General features: G+C 53.0%; 1 protein-coding gene across 4 annotated transcripts in view; it reads left to right on the forward strand.

The window, feature by feature from the left end:
• LOC133342568 (FERM domain-containing protein 4A-like) overlaps positions 1-22,584 on the forward strand; it is a 103,449-nt gene that overhangs the window by 75,820 nt on the left and 5,045 nt on the right. For all 4 annotated transcript variants that reach the window (XM_061551754.1, XM_061551752.1, XM_061551753.1 and 1 more), the window contains 8 exons: positions 11,050-11,126; positions 17,167-17,338; positions 17,919-18,063; positions 18,265-18,398; positions 18,851-18,973; positions 19,390-19,618; positions 19,781-19,837; positions 20,666-20,864. In XM_061551754.1, the coding sequence (XP_061407738.1) occupies positions 11,050-11,126; positions 17,167-17,338; positions 17,919-18,063; positions 18,265-18,398; positions 18,851-18,973; positions 19,390-19,618; positions 19,781-19,837; positions 20,666-20,864 (1,136 nt within the window). The remainder of the gene's footprint in view (positions 1-11,049; positions 11,127-17,166; positions 17,339-17,918; positions 18,064-18,264; positions 18,399-18,850; positions 18,974-19,389; positions 19,619-19,780; positions 19,838-20,665; positions 20,865-22,584) is intronic.

Consider the following 22,584-nt stretch of genomic DNA (forward strand, 5'->3'; position numbering starts at 1 on the left):
ACAGTGCGAGTCTCTCAGAACAGGCCTGGGAGGTCGGATGTCGTGGACTGTGCAAGAGTGGCAGGAGCTCAACTTCACGATCACTCTCTATGCCTCCCTTTACCTATACCGCTGCTGCTGTATTCGACGCTCTTCTGAAGTCTCCGTCATCACCGTTGGGCTGGGTACGATCAGGTTCACAACAGATGTTGTACATCCTTCGTCAGCAGCTTTTAATTAAAACAAATACGACAACGATGTCCTATAAACGGGGAGGAACCCGGGAGTCGGATGCAGAACTGCAGCGTTATCAGCCGAATGAGCTCACTGCCGTGATGTAACACAAGGTGTGATCTCATGGCGTGTTGGGAGTTGAAACAGCAGTGTCTGTTTACACACTGGCAGAGGCACAAAGGCAGAACAAACACAACACGGAGCCCTGCTATACCTTGTGTCAATACGCAACAGCTGGGGGGACAGTGTTTCAGTATACATCCCAATTCACACCACGGCACTTGTGCTTCTCGCTGCGTGCGAACGTTTTGTGCCCCTCGTGTTCAGATCGTACTGCTTGTGGGTTCGGCAGCGATGTCCGCACTGGGAGCTTTCTCGGTTCCTGAAGAAGCTCCCAGCACGTGGCGCGAAACGTCGGGCGCCGTGCCGAACAAAACGATCCAAACACAAACCAAATGTAACTTGCCCGCAGTGTTTTCACGCGGTCCTTGAGGAGTGGGCTGAGACCATCGGCTCGCTCCACACTCGGTCACGGGTGCTGGTACCCGCTTTGAGCTCAGCCACTCCTCAAACATGGCCACTATGAACTCTCCCGAACTGCCAGGCCAACATTAATGCCTACTGATGAGAACAAACAAAACAATTACTGATGAACAAGACGATTCGTATTTAGGCTAAGCATTTTGTGGCGCTATGTGAGACAACAACAACAACCGCCATTCACCACTAAGTGGCGGTGACGTCACCACGACGCTTGTGCCAGGCCATGTGCACCTTGAGGCCACGTGAAGTGTCGAACGCCCACTGGCAGAAGGTCACGGGGCAGACTCAGATGTCACAGGTCGACTGACTGAGACGACTGCGACGACTGGTTGATGCTGTGTGAGAGTGCACGGGCTCTCACACTCACTGGGTTGCAATTTCAACTGAGTCGGCATTAAACTCTTCTGAGGTTGATAAAATGACTACTCAGATATGGGAAGCGTTTGTCCAAAGCGTGCACACGGCTCCCGGTCTTAGCAACGTGGCGTTTTATTTTCATATTAGCTCGGAACCCTGAATGAAGATCGGTGGCATCACCGTGGCCCGACTTAGTGGAATCGCTCGAACGGCGAGGGTGGCCATCCAGAGAAGCTGTGTGCTGTGTAATCCAGGCGTAGAGGGTTAGCTAAGCGCATAAATAAATGAATAGTAAATGAATGATGAAGCAGATAAGCTGTGCACACACACGTGACTTACAGCTGGGTTTCCTTCCAACTAAAAGCACCATCAAAGGATCTCCCTGCTTAAGGAAAAAACAAGCTACTGCTCATGATCTGTAACCTATGGCCCATCGTTGGAAATTCCACATTCGCATGGCAGAGACCAGTCTCGCCACGCTACAAGCCAGCTGCTAGCTATGGAGCTTCCCATGGGCGTGTTTTCAGTTGTCAGTGTGCAAAGTCAACCCATTGCGCCGGTGCCCAAGTTCAAATCCCAGCCATTGGTCAAACCAACCCACAGTGCTGGAGACACGCGGCACAGGCCAAGAGCGCGTCTGTGAGCCGCGCGGCAGGAACGACTCTTTGACTTCCCACAAAGTGGTGGTCACCTTATCGACCCTGGTGTAATGATTGAGGGAGCCACAACTGGTATGCAAATGAGTAACGCACTCTGCTGATCGGAAGTCACAGTGGGGTGTAGTCTGGAGAAGGCCGAGCGCTGTCTGCTCGGCCATCGCAGTCACCCCGAGGTGGTGACGTGTGCAGTGGGCAACGATGCTGCGCTGGGGGAGCTCATTGGGAACGTGATTTGCGACCAGTGGAACTAGCAGGAGTGTAATTATTATGTTGAAGGTGGCTCGCCTTAGGCGGTGCACAATTGCTGCGTTATTACGGCTGCATTCCACACACGAGCATGAACGCTGAGTCAGGAATTGTGTGCGTACACCTATTGGCAAGTGTTGAGCGTGTGCAAACACCAAATACCTTTTTGACTTAGCTATCTGGGTACCCATGAATTATTTTAAATATTTACCCGGGGGTTTGGCTGGATGCTGCTGCCACTGTTGTGGTTACAACTTTCGACTTGCAGCTAAAGAGTTGAGTCGAGAGTTCAAATCCACACCCCGAGTTGGGCAAATGAGTGCAGCTTTTAGAAGGAAGTAGGCAGTCATGTTTCCTAACGAGAGTCTGACTCCAACGTGGGAATGTGGGATATGCACAAGTGACTCGGGGCTGACAATAGAGGGGTGAGCACTGCCCCATCGCTGTTTTCGAGCAGGCAGCAGATCTGGGGAGCAAACCGATGGGAGCTCCGGGCAACGGCGAAGCGCCACTTGTGACCAGTGCGGTGCCGTGGCCAGGAGTTGGTGGGTGTTCTCTACCTACCGCTAATTGAGCACACGACACTGCAAGAGACACTTTTAAACATTCGGCACGAACGAACGGTGATGTTGCCACATTATCTGTGCCAGGCTAGGTGCACGTTGAGGCCACGTACAGTGGCGACGGTGCAATGTCAAGGCTTGGGGGTGGACCCGCTGTTGTGGGTTGACATTCTGGGGATCATTCATAAGTGCGTGTGTGTGTATATGCTAACAGTGTTGTTAGCGAGCACCTATTAAGGCCGGCGAAGTACACAAGGGGGTTGGGGTGGCCAACGCCATGCCCCGCCGCCTTTGTCTCCTAAGTGGGGATGTTGACACAAGGCACGAGGCACTCGTTTGAGGCTGAATTGCCCTCGGGGAGGCCCCAGCACCCGTTCAGATCATCGTTGCTGGTGTTGGTGGCCGTGAGCGGGAATCGAATTCGGATCGTCGGGTTTTGTAGTTGCAGCGCGCTAACCGCTACACTACCGCTCCTACACGCGCGCGCACACACTCGCGTAAACAACCGGATACTTTACCGCGGAGGAAATAACACGCGGCAGGTGACGCGCTACAAAGGCTCAACAACCCCGGCGTGTAAATTAAAGTCCAAGTCTGAGTGGTGAGGGAGCTCAGCTCCGCGTTGAGACCCGGCGAGGGCAGCGAGGGCGCTTTTAGCGCCGTGCTCTTGGGGACCCGGAGCGGCGCCAGGGAGCGGTGGCGGAGAGTTGTGCGGAGCGGCCGCTGTCACACGCAGATGGTCATCCGCCGCGCCATCGTATCGCACGTGTGCGTGTGTGCGCGTGTCCTCGCTGATGGCGCTTGCCCCAAAAGTCTGTTAAGGCTATACGGAGAATCTTTGTCTTGGCACACAATGCAAAATGTGTGTGTGCGTACGCGCGCGTGCGTGTGAGTGATGTAAAATCTTGAAGTGTGTTGTTGCATGTGTGTCAAGAATGTGCAGTATGCTAGCAGTGTGCATTGTGTTTGGTGTGCATTTACGTGCTACTGTACTGTTTTGAGGATAAGAGACAAATCAAGAGGCAAGGATTCGTGCTCTCTTGGCAAACGCCGTTAGGGAGCGCCTATTAAAACCCGCACCACAAGTGAGGGAGTGGCCTCGCCAGCACAATGCACACCAGGGCTGCCTTTGTCTCCCCAATGCGGATATTGCCACACTTTAAAAGTAACATTTTTTGGCCGAGTAAACCTATGGGGTGCCCAGACCGATTTGGATACCGGTCGCGATTTGCGCATGGCCAGGAGTCGAACATCGGTGAATGGGTCAGCTCAGGGCATGAACAGCTACGCTGACACTCCACCTTCAAACAGAGATCTCCCATATTGCCTTAAGAGGCCGTTGGGGTAAGTGGTGTTTGTGAGCACCTATGAAAGCCAACACGCTACACGAGGGGGTGGGTTGCCAGCACTACGCTGGGCCGCCTTTGTCTCCGCAGTGCTGATGTTTACTACACACCGCAACAGGTACGACCATGGGGAGGCTCAGGACCGGTTTAGATATTCGTCACAGATGTTGATCGTGGACACGACTTGAACTCGGGTCACCGGGTTCCTCGTGCGGTGCGATAACCACTGCACCACCACATTCAGACAAAGACACACCGACTCGAGTCTCAACCCCTCCCAGTGTCTCGACACAGTCAGACGGTTGCTCAGCGGCTGTCCTCTAGCCGCTCTAGCGCCCATCCCGGTCCCCTACCCCCACGCCACCCCAGTGGCCTCGTGTCCGCCCACGCTCGCGTACACACAACAAGCTTGCTTATCCAAACACCGACCGCCAGAGTACAGAGAGTGCGTGCCCACGTGTTGGCACGAGCCGTGATGTCGCGTCAAAGTGTCTCGCTGCTCAAATGAGCGGTGTGGGGCGGCACGCGGCCACATTGGTGGTGGTGGCCCTGAACCGTCGGTGGAAATGCCACGATCCCACCCACGCCCGATAGCCAATGTGACGAACCCGCTTGGTTTAACACAACAGCGGTGGGACTTGTTTAAGGACTCCAGAAAGGTTGATGGGCTGCTTTGACCAATGGCCAGGTTTTTAACTTGCCACCTTCCGCATGGGTTGACCTGGCACCCGAATAACTGGAAACACGCCAGTTGCAAGCTCCATTGGTCAAAGGAAAAATCTTTACTCAGCTGGGTGTTGTTTATGCAGCTATGTAAATACAGTACGCTTTTGTGTCTGCAGAATGGGCAGATTATTACATTTTCATTGTAGAAATATGTGCAATAGATGAGCGTTAGAACGACCCGGATATAGCACGACTGGCTTTTGTATGACCTTCCCGCGTCTTCCACACAAACATCACCCGAGCCTCCATCCCCTGCAGCTGTGTACCCACGCACCGCTTCACTCTCTGTGCCTCCTCATTGCCGAGTGCCGAACTCCACGAGGGATGGAACGCGCCCGAGAGGGCGTCCGCCGGGGAGATGGAGCGATGGAATCGGCTCGGGCACACCAGGTGCCGGGTGGATTCTTCCATCGCAGAACCGTCGAGGACGCTCGTGGCTTGTGGGATGGTTTTACATCCAGCAGTGGATTGTTCATGGCCGGGGATGACGCAGTGCGAGACAGAGGAACCTCCTCTGTCTGTGCACGCTGACGCCAAAGGGACACGTTTGCAGACGGTAGCCACACGGCTAACATCAGTGGCAAGTGATATCTGAACGTGTCCCGGTCTGCGAGTACGAGGTAGGCGAGTGTGTCGCAACACGTGTGCATGCATCTGCATGTCTGGGGCCAGTGTACTTTGTTACGGAAAATACCAATACACTGCACAAGTGACGATCTGGTTGCTTGTAATCTACCGTGTAGAAGGGTCCACTGATATAATGCAGAATACTGTCCGGTGAAGATAGTGCAGTGTGTAAAGAAGGTGTTGGCTATCACCACTGACCCTTTGCCTTTACGAAGACTCGGAGTCATGCAAGTTGACGGGGGTTGTTAACGCGATGTTTGGTGGAGTTACAAGTGGCCAGGATAAGGCTACATAATTAGTTTTATGCAATTAAGGTCCGCGTATGCCTGCTCAAACAAGCGTTTTATAGTACTGTACTCCTCTCTCGTCGTATGTCCCGAGCCAATGGTGGAAATGTCACATTCCCGTGGCGGCGAGGGGCGACTTTGCCATGTCACATCGACTATTCACCCTGCGTGCTGTGTTTTGTTGCCACGAGGGAACTGAGTTGATCCCGAGTTGCGTTCAACTCGCAAGCTTCTTACCGTGTGGCCAGCAGTCTCACCACAGCCAGGCCAGACCACGATTTACAATCTCGTGGCTTGACCGGGATTCGAACCCATGTGGTTTTCTCCGTGACTGCTGGCTCAGCATCCTGGCACAAGCATCGTGAGCTCCCCTCCCCCCGAGTGAGTCACCAGCCAGGGTGCTGGGGCTGTCTCTAACTGCTCCCAGCAGGGAGACTTATTCACGACACAAACAAAACAACTCGACATCAGTTCAACAAAGACCCCAGGGAGTGCTTCCCCGCGATGTGTATTGGGCAAGGCGTTGCTTCATTAACTTGTCGGGTTAATGCTTTGTTTATGAGGTCATAAGTACCAAGGCTCAAATGAGTATTATTATACATGAAACCCACTGTGGCTTGACTGGGATTTCAACCGAGGACCTCAGAATGTTCCTGACTCAGCGCTCCATACCCAGTGGCGAGATGTGTGGTCAGCCTGTGATGTCCACTCAGTAAACACGGGGGGGGGGGGGGGGCGCTTCCCCGTGCCTCACAGACGTGAACGGTGTGTCTAGAGCACCGCGCGCACCGAGCGGGAAGTGATGAGTCGTGTGACCGTGACTGCCGCGTGAAGTGCGATCTACCACTGCCACTGTTTTATACAGTAGGGGATTCTGCGTGAGATGGGTCTGTTGGAGTCAATGTGTCTGTCTGTATGTGAGCCTGAGTCTGGGTATGAGTGCGTGTGAGTGTGTGTCTGTACGTTGGACTTTGGGTCTCTGTGAGTCCCTGTGGGTCTCTGTGAGTCCCTGTGAGTCTCTGTGAGTCCATGTGAGTCAATGTGAGTCTCTGTGCGTCTCCATACATTTGTGGAATTGCGGAGTCACCTGGCTGGGTGAAGGTGCTGTTCGTTACATCGCCGATCAGTGCCCACACGCGCTTTGGCACGCGGTACAAATGCAATATCCACGTGGTTTCCCCGTTTGCCATGGAAGGGCTTTCCCAATTAAAACTTTTTTTTAAATTCCATACGAAAGAAAGAAAAAATCCAACACGGGAATCAGTGATGTCGCTCAGCCACCAATAATCCTCGTTAATTAATACAAATTGTACCCCACGGGGGTGGCCCTTTGTCTGTTCAACAAACGCAAATTGAGGTGACAGACAAATCAAGGTCAGGTGTGGTGGTGGGGGGTGTCCTGCGGATCTCGATGAGACTGGCTGCTGCTGCTGGTGACTCAGCGGGTGGCGTGGCAGTGATGCAGGGCAGGGCCCGGGGCAGTGTGGGGGGGAGGGGCTGCGGTGAGTCACCCGAGTGGGCGGGGGGAGCAGCGAGCACGCCGCGGCTGCTCACCTGGCCCAGGTGCGCGCCTCTGCGTGCAGCTCCCACGACGTGTTCCCCAGTGCCCCGCTGCTGCTGCTCGCAGCCGCCACGGAGATTGGTCTCAGCCTTGTTTGGGGGTTCGTGTCGCAGCGGCGGCTACCACACCGCGTGGCCGGGACGTCGTCGTGGTGAGCGAGGTGAGCGAGGGTGTTCGGGTTGTACAGTGTTTGTCAGCTGTTGTAGTGACATTGTTGGACATTCATTTCTCCGTGTCTCTCCGTGTCCCTGTCTGTTGTGTCCGTCTGTGGTATCACGTCTCACGCCTCTAACATGATGTCTCTCATGTCCACCGCTCACTTTTAAAGTGTAAATATCCATCTAGCGCTCCTTAATGTCCGTGTCATATCGGTCTCGGTGGAACTCGCCTTCCTTTACCGGAGCCTCATCCCATCTCGTCTCTCTGTTTTCTCTATCTCTGTAAGCGCTTGAAACGGTTTCAAAGCTTCTTGATTATCCTGTTGAGCGAGCGTTACGGGCTGGTTGTAAATGTGATTTGCATGCGAGAGTGGGGTTGGTTTAAAAACCACAAGAATATTTAACTTGGTCGAGTGTGTAACATATGCGATCAATACTTTTTGGTTCTTTCGGTCTGAACTCACCTCCTTACGTAGGTAAAAAATAATAGATCACGAAAAAACTGCTGTACTTCAGCAGTTTTTTCTTGCTGTGGTTGTCCCACCTGATGACGATTGCTTGTGTTGCGATCGAAACGTCGTGATCTATTATTTGTCTACCTACGTGACTTTACCGAAAAAACCAAAGAGTATGGGATTCCTGCAGTCACGAAAGCTTCAAATCAGATATGCGATCAAATTAAGTTAAGAAAGCATTGTTGGCGTTCTGGCTGCATGCTGCATTTCCCTGACTCTGTCCTCAAGTTTCCCTCCCTTGCACCCAGTCTCACAGTCAGCACTCTATCTGCTGATCACTGGTGGTTAAAGAATTATTTTGTAGGCTGCCTCTGTCTCCTTCCCCTCCATTCCGCCTCTTGTCTCTCCGCCTTGCAAACGCTTCTTCTTAGAGAACGAGGGGAATTGCACAACTAAAAGAGAGGAGGTGTTTGACTGTGGTGAACGAAACGCACGAATACTAAAAAAGCAGTGCAAATTTAATGGCAGCAAGAGAGAGGCACCAGACAGGTTAGGTCCAGGTACAAGTCAGATCGGAGTTTTTGTGCCCAGTCAGGAACAAATGTCGAGGAGTGAAGGGAGGAGGGGACCAGGGGTGATGGGGAGCGACTCGTCGCTGGCATCAGACGACATCTCGGCAGGCAGCAGCGGTCCCATGTTAACACTCTGTATGCAACGTGCCATCAGATCACCCGGTGTGCACCTGCTTCATTACCTTTCGGATTACTTGCATTACAAACAATTACTTAAAACTAATTATGTAAAGGTTGTTAATTATCGTACGGACAGCAAGCAAGGACGACCGTAGCAGCCAGTGCACCCGGATGAGGCCACTGGAGAGCCTGCAAGCATGACGCACAGTGCCAGCATTGACCGATATCGTGGAGTCAACTCGTATATTCACACAACCCTTTGTCAATCCACTGCTGGATGAAGGCCTCCCCGGTCACGTGGGTTTGTGTGAGTACGCTCCACAGTGGTCAGTGCGGAGTTGTGAAGGTGGCGAGTGGGTGGAGTGGGGTTGTTCACCAGGACCACGTTCACTTATCACTTGCTACTGATGGTAGCCGTGCGGCTAAAAAATGTCCGCGCAAAGAAAACGATCACGAAGTTGTCCCGTGATCTGGTTACGTTTCTTTGAATCGGCCGGCCGTGGCGCGATGATGCCGGACGGTGGCCAACGTGAAACCTAGGGGTTTAAACTCTGACTGAAGATATTCCGGAAGATGGATTTGTATTCATTGATGTCCCGTCTTGAAAATATCCTATTATTAAAATCTCCCGGTTCGCTTTATATCACCACCGGGAGATCGATGTCAATTCCGGTAGAGACTCTTGGATCAATCCGGGAATAACCCGAGACAATCCGGTACAAGGGTTGGCAATACCCCGCTGCTGGCGATTGTACAGTGGCTGCCTGTGCAGCGGATTTGACAATGAGTGTTGGGCTGGGCTGTTCCGTGTTACAGTAAAACCTGCCCTCTGCACAGAACGAGGGCTATTGCCGGATCAGCTGTTGTTGTGCAACCGCGGCGGCGTGTGAATGGAGGCTGTTAAAGAGAAACCCGTTCGTACACCAGAGTCTATGAAACGACACGTGTGCGTCGTCGTACTCGTGCAAAGTGTACAACTCAAGAGTGACTGCTGCTTGTGAGTGATTGGGTGTTCAGAGTACTGTGGCCAGTACGCGTGTGCTGTGTGTACGGCAAACTTCTTTAGCACCGCGCGAGGAGCCACCAGGGCTGATGGGAGGTGCGGTGACGCGGTGCTCCCGTATTGGAGTCTGGTTTGGTGTAAGCCGGGTGAAGAGAGGGATAATGGTCTCATTGTGTGTGCGACTCCGAGGCTGGGTTGGTGAATTACACCGCAGCGATTGTGTATTGCGAGGGTGGCAGTAGAGCAAGTGGGTTTGGGAGCATGTTGGTTTATTTCAGGTGCTCCGGTTTCTTCCCGTAAGCAAAAAAAATTATAATTGAAAACGAATTGGTCAAACATCCCAGATAAGAAAGAGGTAGTGGACACTCAATAAAGTGCTTTGCTCTCTGACAATAACATCTGATAACCCAGCAGCAGCGTTTGTTTAAGAAGCCAGGATGTCAAAACCGGTCCTGAGTTGGCTTGCGTAAACAAATACTTGAAAGCCAGTTGGTCAATGGACTTAGATATTTAATATAATTTTGAGACTCACAGAGCCTTCTGCTTGTATCTGCTTGTGGCTCAGTGGTAGCCTCTTCTGGATAAATAAAGTAGAATTGCTTATTTACGGAGTAATTATGATACAATTCAATTAAGCTGCATAGATTTAAACAGTGGGAGTCCGGTGACAATCATCGTCCGTCGCAGTGTGCAAAGGCAGACGGAGTGCAGTCCTCACAGAGGCTTAGAGGCGGTTGTTGTCTTTTGATTTTGCTCTTAACTAACAGATGAGTAACTTTGAAGTTGAGGTTCCGGAGTCCTGCAACTGACCGGCAGTAACGCTGCTGCTGCTGCTGCTGGATCTCGTGTCGCCACTTTCTCAGTCGGGGAGTAAAGTCCACTGCGCCGGTGGCCACCAGCGGAACGCCCCACATAAATCCGAGTGCCCCCATTGGCGCTGTGGCCTACTTAATGGGTTTAAGGTTGCAGGTTGATAATAATAATAATTGGTGTCATGTGATGTCTTTCCCTCTCTTCTCCTTAATGTATCTGTGTATGCGAGTCTTTCAGTATCTTTGTCAGGTGCAGTGTTTTGTTGTCGCTGTGTGTCTGGTCTCTCTCGGCGCGTGACTTTGTGTACGCCGCGCGAGTGTGTGTGTCTGCGTTTCTGGGGGAAGCGGTGGCATACAAACGGGTCCTGGGCCCCTCTCAGCCACCTCGGCTTTACACGAGTGCCTGGTACGGTGTGTAAACATCGCCGCTGGAGAGACAAAGGCTGCTGGGCGTGGTGCTGGCACCAAGCTTCCTCGTGTACCATGCGGAGGAGGCTTTATAGGCGCTTGTGAACAGCCTCTGCCAGTTATATGGTGATGTTTGCTTTATCACTCGCCCTGTGGGTGTCTATCCAACTGTCTGTTTGAAATGCCCTTTTACCTGTCCACATTTTATATCTCTTTCTGTGTCAATCTCTCATCGTGTGTCTGTCAGTTGTACGTGTCTGTCTGTGTCGTTGTTTATCTGTCCGTGTGTCCTCCCTCTCTCACCGTTTTTCTCCGCCCTGTGCGTTTGTCCCTTCGTCTGCATTTCCCTGTTTCACGAATGTGTGCGTGCCTGTCTGTCTGTGTCTACCGCAGGTGTTCCCTTGGAAGGAGCTTGAGAATCTGTATTTCCGAGACAAGAAGTTTTTGATCGAAGTGCAAGATACAAGGAGGTGAGTTCGGAGCGCTCTCTTAACACCAAGTAGCAATAAGTGGGCCACGAAACCACCAACATCTAATGTGATACCTCAAACCAGGTGACCCCCTGCTGACAATGTCCTCTACGTGTCTTGGGGTAACGTACAGACAGAGATATTTTGTAGACGCAGGGCTCTTTAAGAGCGGTATAAACAGAGCAGAGCGAACGCAAGGAGGAGTCGTGTGCGTTTTAACTTCCACCAAGCAAACGCACATCAATGGGGGAGAGTGGTGGCGGGGTGGTTCGCGCGGTGCGCTACGAACACCGCGTCATGAGTGCACGGCTGACATCAGTGGCGAGTGATATCTGAACCACTTCGTGTTCCCCTGCTTCACAACCCGCGTTGACCAGCGTGGGGAAGTCTGGTCAGATAACCGCCAAGCAAAACCGACACTGTTTGTTTGGAGGCCTTCATCCAGCAGTGGATTGATCAAGGTGGTGTGTGATGAACATACAACAAAAATTCTAAAGGCGGGTTAAATCAAAGTGGCTCCAGGCTCAAATGGCCACAGGGCAGTGATCATCTCTCCACGAGCTCACGGTGGAATTTCGCCAGTCACATGTTGCAACTATTGTTGACTTCTCCAAGTTTGGTATTCATTTTATTCACCCCTTGAGGGAGGGGGCGTGATGATTTGGCTAGGATGTCAAATTTGTCATCTTCTGATTAAGAATCGTGAGCTCTAAACGCAATGTCGCTTGACTGGTTCCCACAAAGCAGCCAAATCGTAAACAAAGCAAACCTATAGTAGAAGACGATTAAAAGTAGAAATTTTGTTTTATGAAACCAGCTGACAGCGTATTGATGAGCCTCCTCAGGGATGTGGGGTAATATACAGGACAAGTTTTATAGTCCCAGTCATCTGAAGAGAATAAACCTGACACGGGACGGAACTTATTAAATGGAAAGGAACAAATGATGAAAATTACAGGTTTGCAGATCAGTCGGTTATTCAGAGTTAGGCCCATGGTGCTAATCCGTTCTCTTTTGATGGCGACTGGGGCAGACCGTCTGGGTGCGTCACGCGGGAAGGGAAGGTTTGGAGGGGCTGCATACAACAACAGCAGGGACATTTTATAAACATGGATAGCAGTAAATATATATTTTTACTAATAAACAACAAGAACTATGTACGATGGAAATCTGGATAGAAATGCAACCTAACGGGACGCATGAGAGAGGAGCGAGCGCTCATCACACGTGGCGTTTATAACGTAAAGGGTTACAGTAGCATTTGATGAGAAGGATGAGATTACAGATTAAACAAAACACATATTATTGTCATCTGAAAGCAATCGTGAAGGGGAGGTGACTCGTCACCTGCCTCATTAACATCTTCTGAGCAAATGACATTCGCGAGAGGTATTATGTCGTGTTGAAAAGCGTCGCATCGCAGCTCGCATAGCCGGAGTTGACCTCTTTGGCCAAAAGACACTCAACCGAAAGGGCACCATAACTTGTAAATAAAGATTAATTGGCTGATGGTAATTACCATCTTAATGCCAGACATAAAGCAATGATGTTTATATTGAGGTCATAAGTGATGAATGGATTTAGCTTGGTCTATAAAGAAGCGTAATATAGGATGGAAAAAACGTGGTCTCGACTCTGTGTGGGTGACGGATGGACACGCTTTGCCCCACCACTGCACCTCGTGCTTTTTGCTTTTCTTGAACAAACGCGAGAATGATTCCTTGAGTTCGCGGAGCCTCCTCAGCGGAGCCTCCTCGCCAGACGCTTGCGCTATGCGTCCGGCCGTTGTGACGTTTCCGATGGCTGAGGCGACGCTCTTTGTGCCCCGAGACGTAACGGAATCCCGTGCGCTCAGTGTAATAAGCCGTGTCGACGTGAACCCTGCTCACTCGGCCGGCATTCCTCAGCAGCGCGGCGGGGCGTTATCACCCTTCTTCCTGTGGTCGCGAAGCTTCGCTCCATGGTAATGGACTTGTATGTACATGTACGTTGAACTTCTTTCGCACCGTACGTAGCCAGCCGTGTTAATCGTAGGTGTGGGAGAAGGACGACATTACTCAACACAAAAAGCAGTTTCAAAGAAAAATGAGTTGTCGATTTAGATTTAAAAGTGCGTAGCTCCAGCGACGGTTAACGAGATTTACGAAGATTTCACAAGCAAGTGGTGATCCTAGGGAAAAGCTGGCTCCTGCCATAGGAACGTGGCATTTTCATTATTAGCTTTCATTGGGGGTATGCGATGCTCCAGTGCTTGTCAGAGCATTGAGGTGCTCCGATTAGCTTCATAGCACGGAATAACGATAGTAACATCGTTACAATCACACTTTTGAGTTTAAATTAAATAAAACATTATCTGTTAAGGTGCCGTAATGTTCCGTAAGCAGAACATTTCAAATAGGCGAAACAAACTCTAGACCTTTTAAAACAGATGGTTCACAGCGTACCGAGATTACATCCCGACTCTTCCGTGATGAGAGAAACAAAGTAGCCGCAGAGCCCCTTTTCAGCTGGCCCATTACTCTGTCAGCGACGGCTGCGCCGGGAGATGGAAGCGACGACCTCTGGACCGCAAGTCCGGCGCTCCGACCGTCACGGCACGGCGGCAGCGCGCGCCCACCCTTAGCAACGCACGCACGCCGTAGCTAGCGAGGCAAATCGAGATCGGGTCGGCACCCACTTAGCGGGCCCGGTTTTACGGGCAAAAGTCATCCCCTCGACAAATAATGCCGATGTTGTGCCTCGCGGCGAGCGCAGCAAGGCGGCGGCGCGTTTGACAACGAGGTGAGCAGATAGACGGGGGGGGAGGGGGTGTCGCGTTCACAGAGATGGGCGATTGCGACTTGGCCCGGCCGCGCGCGAGGAGATTTTCCCACCGATAGCCGCGTGCCTCCAACCCGCGCGGCCCGCCGAGAAGCCCCCCTCCCGCGCGCGTAGCGGCGGAGGAGGTGGAGGGGCTCCGGGCGATATTTACAGAAACGCACGCTGCGAGACGGCGGCCGAGCTGCCGCGTCTGCGCTCCGCGCTGTCGAGGCGCGAGCGGTGTTGTGTCTTCCCGCCCCAAAACAAAATGCGCCGGCGGGGCAACATTCGCCCGCTCCCGGTGTCACGGCGAGGACAAACGCGCGCTGCCTTCTGGCGGCCGCTTGAGCCGAGCGTCGTGTAGGGCCCATCCGTTTCAAGGACACAATATCCATGCATGATGAATGCATATTTGTTTGCTTGTTGTACCACAAATGTGTGGTGAATGCAGACCTTGTATTAGATGCGTGTCTTTGGTGTTTAACCATCTTAACACCTCCTGTATTATTGCCAGAAAGGGTAAAAGCCTTTTCTTCTTTATAATCTTAATACCGGCAAAAAAGGTCCCGTAGAGAGGACAAATCCTGCTACGACAGCGGCTTGGTCGTGATGTTTGTGCTGAGCTGCTGTTGTGTGTTTTTTATCGTATTGGGCCTTTTGCCTTGAAGTCGAGCCAACGTTATCAGGGGAAACATCACATTCATTCATTCCCTCTTTGATTGCGGAGTTTCTACGGACAATTCCCAGTTAAATACACCTCGGACAGTTCTCAGCCGTAAAATAAATACTGACATTGACGCCCAGTCAGACGAAGCCTTTCACCCGATTAAAAAACAAAACGTCAAGTTAAGTTGTAGAATTTTACATTTAATGTTCCTTTGAAAAATATCTTGAACGTCTCCTGCGGTTAACAAGCGAGGTGCATTGCTCATCATTGGTGGCCCAGGGCCGGTGGTGGAAGTTCCTCATTCCTTGGGCAGGGCCAATCTATCCACGTTAAAAAGTTTATCGTAATAGACGATGACTATATAAAAATTCCAACCCCCTGTCTAGCCATCGGGCAGAATTTACAAAGTATTTTTAAATGTGTTTGAGAGTGATGGAACAATAATATTGACATACGGCTCACTACCTAGAACCCCATTGATTTGAGTCGTGTCAGCGCTCTCTCTGGCTTTGCTCACAATGAACCGTCTGACTCGCAGGGCGCTTGTTCCATCCATAATAAAAACCAATAAAACACTGCGACACATTGTGCATTGTATGCAACAAGTGTATGATCTGTATCAACATTCAAGCTATGGTGGGTTAGTCAGTTTGCTTAACATTCTGACTGATACTCTTTGGTTCTTTCGGTAAAGTCACGTAGGTAGAAAAATAAAATATATCATGTCATATGATATATTATTTTTTCTTTTATTTTTCTACCTACGTGACTTTACCGAAAGAACCAAAGATAATGGATTCCTACAGTCACGAAAGCTTCAAATCAAGATTCTGACTGTATGTAAAAAACAGAGCTCCCGTATAGCCGTATAGCCGTATAGCCGTATAGACCGCTGGGGCAAGGGAGGTCGTGTGGCTAGCACCACACCCTTCCCACCTTTGTCTCCCCAGCGCTTGATTTATTTACACCCGGCCCCAGTTGTTAGTCGACCTAGGCGAGGCCCGGGCCCAGTTCACAGACGGCGCGAGTGCGTGGCCGGGGATTTAGCCCAGATGACTACCTGCATCACCGGCACCCAACGACCATTGTGGAGAACAGCTAGATGGCGATGGTGATGGTGGGTTGATGCGCGTGCAGTGGAATCAGTCTTGCACGCAACCATTTCGTCCAGTTGTGTACACGGCGTGCAAACAATTGGACGTCAGCGCTCTTCGAGCCGAAGGAACGTTGCCATTGTGCGCGAGCAGATGAACCTGCTCATCCACCGCACGCCGGTTTCCGCGGTGAACCCCGTGAGCGCGTGAGGGTTTATGGGACACGGTGCGACCATGTGGGCGGCTGGAGATGCGTAGCCCAGCAGTCGTGCGAGTGTTGTTTGTGCATCATAGGTGCTCGCTAACAGCATTTGCCCAGACAGTCTGTTAAGGCTATATGGGGGATCTTTGTTTGTTTTTGTCTGGGGAGCGGTAGTGTAGCGGTTAGCATGCTGTGCTACGAACCCGGCAACCCCCCCGAGTTCGATTCCCGCTCACGGCCAACACCGGTGATGGTGATCTGAACCGGTCCTGGGCATCTTCTTGGTGGACTCGGCCTCAAATAAGGAGCTGATGCGGTGCATAAAGCATCGCCACTGGGGAGACGAAGGTGGCCAGGCGTGGTGATGGCCACCCACTCCATTGTGTGCCGTGCCGGCCTGCGTAGGTGCTATTCGCTAACAACACTTGCCCCAATAGCCTGTTAAAGGTTATACGGGGGATCTTTTTCTTTTGAATGTGCTTATGGGGGGACCTGTGGCACTGTGGTTACCGCACTGCGCTGTGAACCTGATGTTCTGAGTTTGAGTCCGGGCCACGGTTAACATCCATCAGCCTCTTTCAGCATTCTTCTATAGAACTCTTACTTTATGGTTTTCTACATTCAACAAAATAGCAACATTGCACAAATATGAGATGAAAATGAAAGAAGAGAGTTTTACCGAGCTTATTGCACAAATGCGTCTAAAACTTGGCAACAATGCTTTAAATGTTAACATGCATCTTGCATTCTGCCTTTGTGTGTCTGCTTGTTCTTACTTTTTTGCATCTGTTTAAATAGGTCATTTGCTTCAGGCATGCCACATTCAAATCATCTTTAGCTTGTCATATCTATTGATATATAGACAATCCAAAATGTAATACGTACATACGGTTGAATGAGCCCACCATCCCTCTACTCTCGATAAACTAGGTACCGCTTTGTGTCCTGAGCCAGTGGTAGAAATTGGATATTCCCGTGACGAGGCCCAGTTTATCCAAAGACCTCCGATCGCCGTCGACTGTCCGCAAGCGGCACCTATGGATTCTACTCGTCGACGGAGCGACGAGTTTCCGAGGTCGGTCTCGGGGCGGGGGTCCTCGCGACCGCGAGTCGACCGCTTTGCCCTGGACGCTGCCATGCCGTTGGCCGCCCTCGCCGGACCTCGGCGTGCGGCGGTGGCCGCCGTCGGCACGGGCCGCCCAACGGTGGCGGCGCCCCCGTGGTGCGGCGCAGGGATTGAGCCGCGTGTCGTGGGGCCCCGTGTCGCGCGCTCCGCAGGCAGTGCGTCGTGAGCCGTCGATCGTTTGGACCGGGCGGCGTCGGAGGCGGAGGGGGAGGAGGGGCGGGCGTGGTGGTGCACACGTGGTATGGATCGACGTCTCTGATCAAGTGCATCTGGGCCATGGCCATCAGCCAGCACCAATTCTACCTGGACAGGAAGCAGAGCATGGTGAGTCGGACGTGCGGGGCGCTACGGCACAACGCCGGTCCTCTTGTGGAATCCTAAGTCTTCTACGACGGTAAAGAGGTCGTCATGGCCTGGGACATTGATCTTCTCAGCTGGCCACATTGCTTGATTCTTTCTCGCACAGTTGACATCTCCCTTGAGGAGTCTCATCATCATCATCATCGTCGTTGCTGTATGGCTGTAGGTCACCACTGCTGTGGGTTAGCTGCTGTCCTAAACCTTGCATAGTGCAACCCCATTGTAACCTATTATTGTCCCCATTGTTTTCCTACAATTTTATGTTACGAATATCCAAGTTGCTTACCCCATACTGCCTCCTAAGGCTTGCGGCCTTGGGAGGAAAAATTTACACCAAGCGATGTTTACACACCGCGTCAGGTACTCATTTGAGGTTGAGTCGACCTAGGGGAGGCCCCGGACCAGTTCAGATAATTATCTGGTGACGAATATAAACCGGTGACGATTATGACTGTCACCCGTTTTGGCCGTGAGCGGAAATCGAATTCGGATCGCCAGGTTCGTAGTGCAGCGCGCTAATCGCTCCACCACCGCTCCGCACCAGGCCAAGATCGCTGCAGCTCGGAGCCTCGGGGAGATGATGTCCGACCTGGACGACGCCGGCTCGGTGCGTGCCGCTCGGCTCACCAGCGTCGGCAGCAAGAACCTGCTGAACAGCCGGCCCAGCTCCAGCAGCCTCTACTCCACAGGTCTCCCCCCTCGGCCCCTCACGCTCTCTCCCTCGCGCTCTCCCCCCTCGCGCTCTGTCCTTGCCCCTCACGCGCTCCCCTTCACGCGCTCCCCCTCACGCTCTCCCCCTCGCGCTCTCCCCCCTCACGCTCTGTCCTTGCCCCTCACGCGCTCCCCTTCAACTATTCCCTCGCCCTCTCCCCCCGCCGTTGCGACCGCAGACTCGGTGGACACGGAGGCGAACGATGCGGCGGCGCGCGAGATGCTGACGTCGCTGCGCAGCAAGCAGAGCGAGCTGCAGGAGCAGCTCCACGAGCAGCTGCAGGAGCTGCGCAAGATCTGCCTGCGCGAGGCCGTGAGTTCCACTGTCCCGGCTTCCGTCCCACGCCGCCACCGTCCTCCCCGCCAATCCTCCCTTCGTCAAGGCTCTACGTTTCCACGGTCACCCTCTGGCGTGTCAGGCCCGGGCTGAGCTGGAGCCGGGCTTCTTAAAAGTCACCGCCCCCCTCAATATGATTTGCCATTGATTGGAAAATCGCTTGCGATGGGACGGCTCGTCGATTCGCAAGGAGTAGCCCGGGGTTGCAATTGACACGCGCCGTGGTGAACGCGTCGTGACGTGCGGACAAATGTTTAAAATGTGTGACTTGAACGGCGCGCATTCACACACACCGAACATCGCACCCATTCAAGCACGCGCATACGCGCACACGCATACGCGCACACGCAGGGGTAAATCAACACGAACGCAGGTGAGCGGTACTCGCCAATCCAGTTCACACGGAGCGTGCCACCACCCGCCCGCAGGAGCTGACGGGGAAGCTGCCCGCGGAGTTCCCCCTGCAGGGCGGGGAGACGCTGCCACGCGTGCGGCGCCGCGTCGGAGCCACCTTCCGCCTCGACGAGACCAAGATCCGGCCCAAGGGCCTGGTGAGTGTGGGGGGAGCGGCGTGGGGGGGAGCGTGGGGGGAGCGTGGGGGGGAGCATGGGGGGAGCGGCGTGGGGGGGAGCGGCGTGGGGGGAGCGGCGTGGGGGGGAGCCGTGTGGGGGGAGCGACGTGGGGGGAGCGGCGTGGGGGGAGCAGCTCTCAGGTGAATGACTGGCTGATGGGTAATTATTACTGCGAGGGCAATCGAGGCGGCTGTGTGGTGAATGAAGAGCTATGGCTGTCAAATGCATGACTGCTACTTTCTGGTGAATGACTTTGGTTGACCTTGTGAACGACTGAAGCTGTCTGTGCGACGACCGCGGTTGTCCGTGCTGTGGCTACGGCCGACCGTGTAAGTGACCGCGACCGACCGTGTAAGTGACCGCGACCGACCGTGCGAACGACTGTGGGGTGGCAGGAGAGCGAGCTGGAGCGGCTGGAGACGGAGTTCTCCGTCCAGGAGGGGATCGTGCAGGCGGCGCTGAAGCTGGCCAAGGAGGAGGGGCTGCAGCGCGCCACGCGCAGGCGGCGCAAGGCCGACTACGCGGCGGCCGCCGTCAAGCTGCAGGCCCAGGAGGCGGCGATCAACGCGCTGCGCGAGCGGGCGGGGAGGAGGCCCACGCAGAGAGCCTCCGTCATCGTGCCAGGTGACCGCTCGCCCCGCCGCGCGACATCCACCGACTGTGCCTGCGAGGCGCTGGGAACGTGGGCGGGAATTGTGAGAATTCGGCACGGGGTTTTAAGTGCGGCACTTGCGAACTTCGCTCTGAAACGGCTGCCGTTGTTTCCTCGTGCCTCCTCGGTTGCAGATGACCTGATTCTGTCGGAAGAAAGCTCGATCTCGGACGGACTTCCAGCTGCCGACGGTCAGTATCCCAATGTTGCTACGTCCAGCGACGCGCCTTCCGCAGCGCCCGTGGCACCGCATTGCAGCCCTCCTGACCCTTAGTAAAGCATTAGAATTAATTATTTTTGCACCATTATCGCAGCCCACGGTGAGCATTCTCGTGAGCGATGTGTCTATACAGCCACAAGTTACAATATGCTGCATCTTTTTGCATTAGACTGCACAGCCAACAGGCCTCCCGTGATAATCTTGGTCTAGAAGAAAGCTTGGCTATGAGTCTACAATCTTGTAATTATTTACATTCCAAACTATTGTAGTTAAAAACAACGTTGTGAAGTTGCTCCTCTTCAGTTGTTTCCCCACGGAATACGGACACACGATGATGCACACTCCCTCTCCTGTAGGCACGGGAGCAGGGAGCAGGGAATAGAAACTTTGCTCATTTCAAACTCTAACTGAAGAATTGCTTTGATCACAGTTCTAACGGTTTCACGTTGTTGTCGGGAAGGAGCGAGCCACGGCGGTGAAATGTTAACTACCTCACTAGGTATACAGGAGGTCGTGGATTCGATCCCAAACCTGACGCCTGCTGTATATTTGGCGTTTGCGTGTCTCTCTCTCTCCCCGTGGTCGTGTGGATTTTTCTCCGGGTCCTCCGGTTTTCCCTCCACACTTAGAATCAACGTCACTGCTGTACATTTCCAGATGATAAGCCACTTCGTTGAGCTATCATTTGTGACCAGGTCGCTTTTGAAAAATAACTACATCGCTCAGTGGGCATTACCTGGTAAAATAAACAACAGTTTAGTTTTAGTAGTTTTAACCGTCCGCTGTGGCTCTTCCACAGACGACATTTCGGTGAAATCTGCAGTGCCCGCCGAGCGAGCGGTCACCCCGTCCCCGCTGGAGGATGGCCGCAAGGGGCAGCACGGCTCCCCTAATGGGATCCTGCACTACGCCTTCTCCACCCTGACGCTGCGCAGGAGCAAGGGCGCGCGGCCCAGCTCGACGCGCGCGCGCTCGCAGTCTCGGGCCAGCCACACCAGGTGAGCAGCACGCACTTGGCTTCTCTGTGTTGTGATGTTCGTGTGTGCGTGTGTATATAGCGGTAGGCGTGTGTGTGCGCGTGTGTATATATCGTGGGGAGGGGTAGCGCAACGGTTAGTGCGCTACGCTACAAACCCGGCAACCCGATTTCGATGTGTAAACATCGCCACTGGGGAGACAAAGGAGGCCGGACGTGGTGTTGGCTACCCACTCCCTCGTGTGCCGTGCCGGCTTTCATAGGTGCTCGCCAACAGCACTTGCCTCAACAGTCTGTTAAAGGCGGGGAGGGGCGTTGGGGGGTGGCGACCGTGCCGTGAGGAGAGCTGGGAAGGGCTGCAGCAGCCACATCAGTGACCACACGAAGAGCTCCGTCTGCATTCTATGCAAAGTGGCAGTCACCTTTTGTCTGAAGTTCGCCGCCTGCCCTGAACATCGAGTCCCGCTGCCCGCACGCCGCTCGGCCTTGCTGACTTTGATAGGTGCTCGCCAACGGCAATACCTCCCGACGCTCTGTAAGTCGACATAGTAGGCTTGTAATGAGTCGGCTAATTACGTGCTAATGTTGCTTTAGAGCAATTGGATGGGTGAGAGAGCACAAACGAGAGATAAAACAATGACATTGCAAACAAGACAAATACAAAAATGATTCGTGAATGTGATCATGACGATTCTGTGAATTGGCAGAAAGAGTGGAGTCGTTTCATGCCTATGTAATGTGTCTTTGCGTGTGTGTGTTGCATGTATGCATACAGGGGATCTTTGTGTTTGCATGGAGTGTAAACCTTTACAGTTCATATCCATGCGTGTTTATATATCAAACACGTGAGTCTTGTAATACGAACGGTTACGTAGCCTAGAGGTCTGAGTGCTTTCCACTGAAATAATTTTACACCGGGTAGACGATTCGATTCTTACTGCAGCCACCCGGCATTGTGCTCGTTAAAGACCGCGTGACGTTATTCACAAGAGTAGGTCATCGCATGCCATTGTCGTAGCGGGAATCATAAATGTAAACATGAAACCAGATAAACAGCAATCATGGCTTGCAAGTTAATGGAACACACGGTGGGCCATCACCTGCTTAAAGGGAAATTGATTTATGGGCTCTCAGGTGAGCAGGCTCTTTGTAATGAATGGGCACCTTTCTTTATTGATGCGGTGTGATGGCATGTGCTCATGTCTGGTCTGACCACACTGCATTAGTCACGCCGGCTGGGTTGTTGGAGCTTGGCCAATTCATAGCCTCAGGGAGTCAATTCTGTCTGAGTTATTATAGCGACGTGTGTGTGTGTGGGCAGTGGCGTAGTAGAGAGCGTGGGAGCCGTAGTTAAGTGGTTAGCTCACTAGCCAAACCAGATTATCTGAACCGGTCCTGGGCCTCCCCTAGGTCGACTCGGCCTCAAATGAGTACCTGGTATGGTGTGTAAACATTACCACGAGCGAATCAAAGGCGGCCGGGCGTGGTTCTGGCCACCCACCCCCTCATGTGCCGTGCCGGCCTTAATAGGTGCTCGCTAACAGCACTTGCCCCAAAAGCCTGCTAAAGGCTCCGCGGGGGATCTACGTAGTGGAAAGCGCACTGCGCCATGAACCCGGTGACCGGATTTCCACGTGGCGCACATCGACCCATTGCCCGCGTTCGACTCGACGGAGGGGAATCCAGCGTGGTGGCGCTGCGAAGGGCATCGGCATGCCCTGGCCACTCGTGAACTCTGCGTT

This window comes from Lethenteron reissneri, chromosome 15 (assembly GCF_015708825.2).
Source record: "Lethenteron reissneri isolate LAM-NWPU_2019-01 chromosome 15, ASM1570882v1, whole genome shotgun sequence".
NCBI lineage: Eukaryota > Metazoa > Chordata > Hyperoartia > Petromyzontiformes > Petromyzontidae > Lethenteron > Lethenteron reissneri.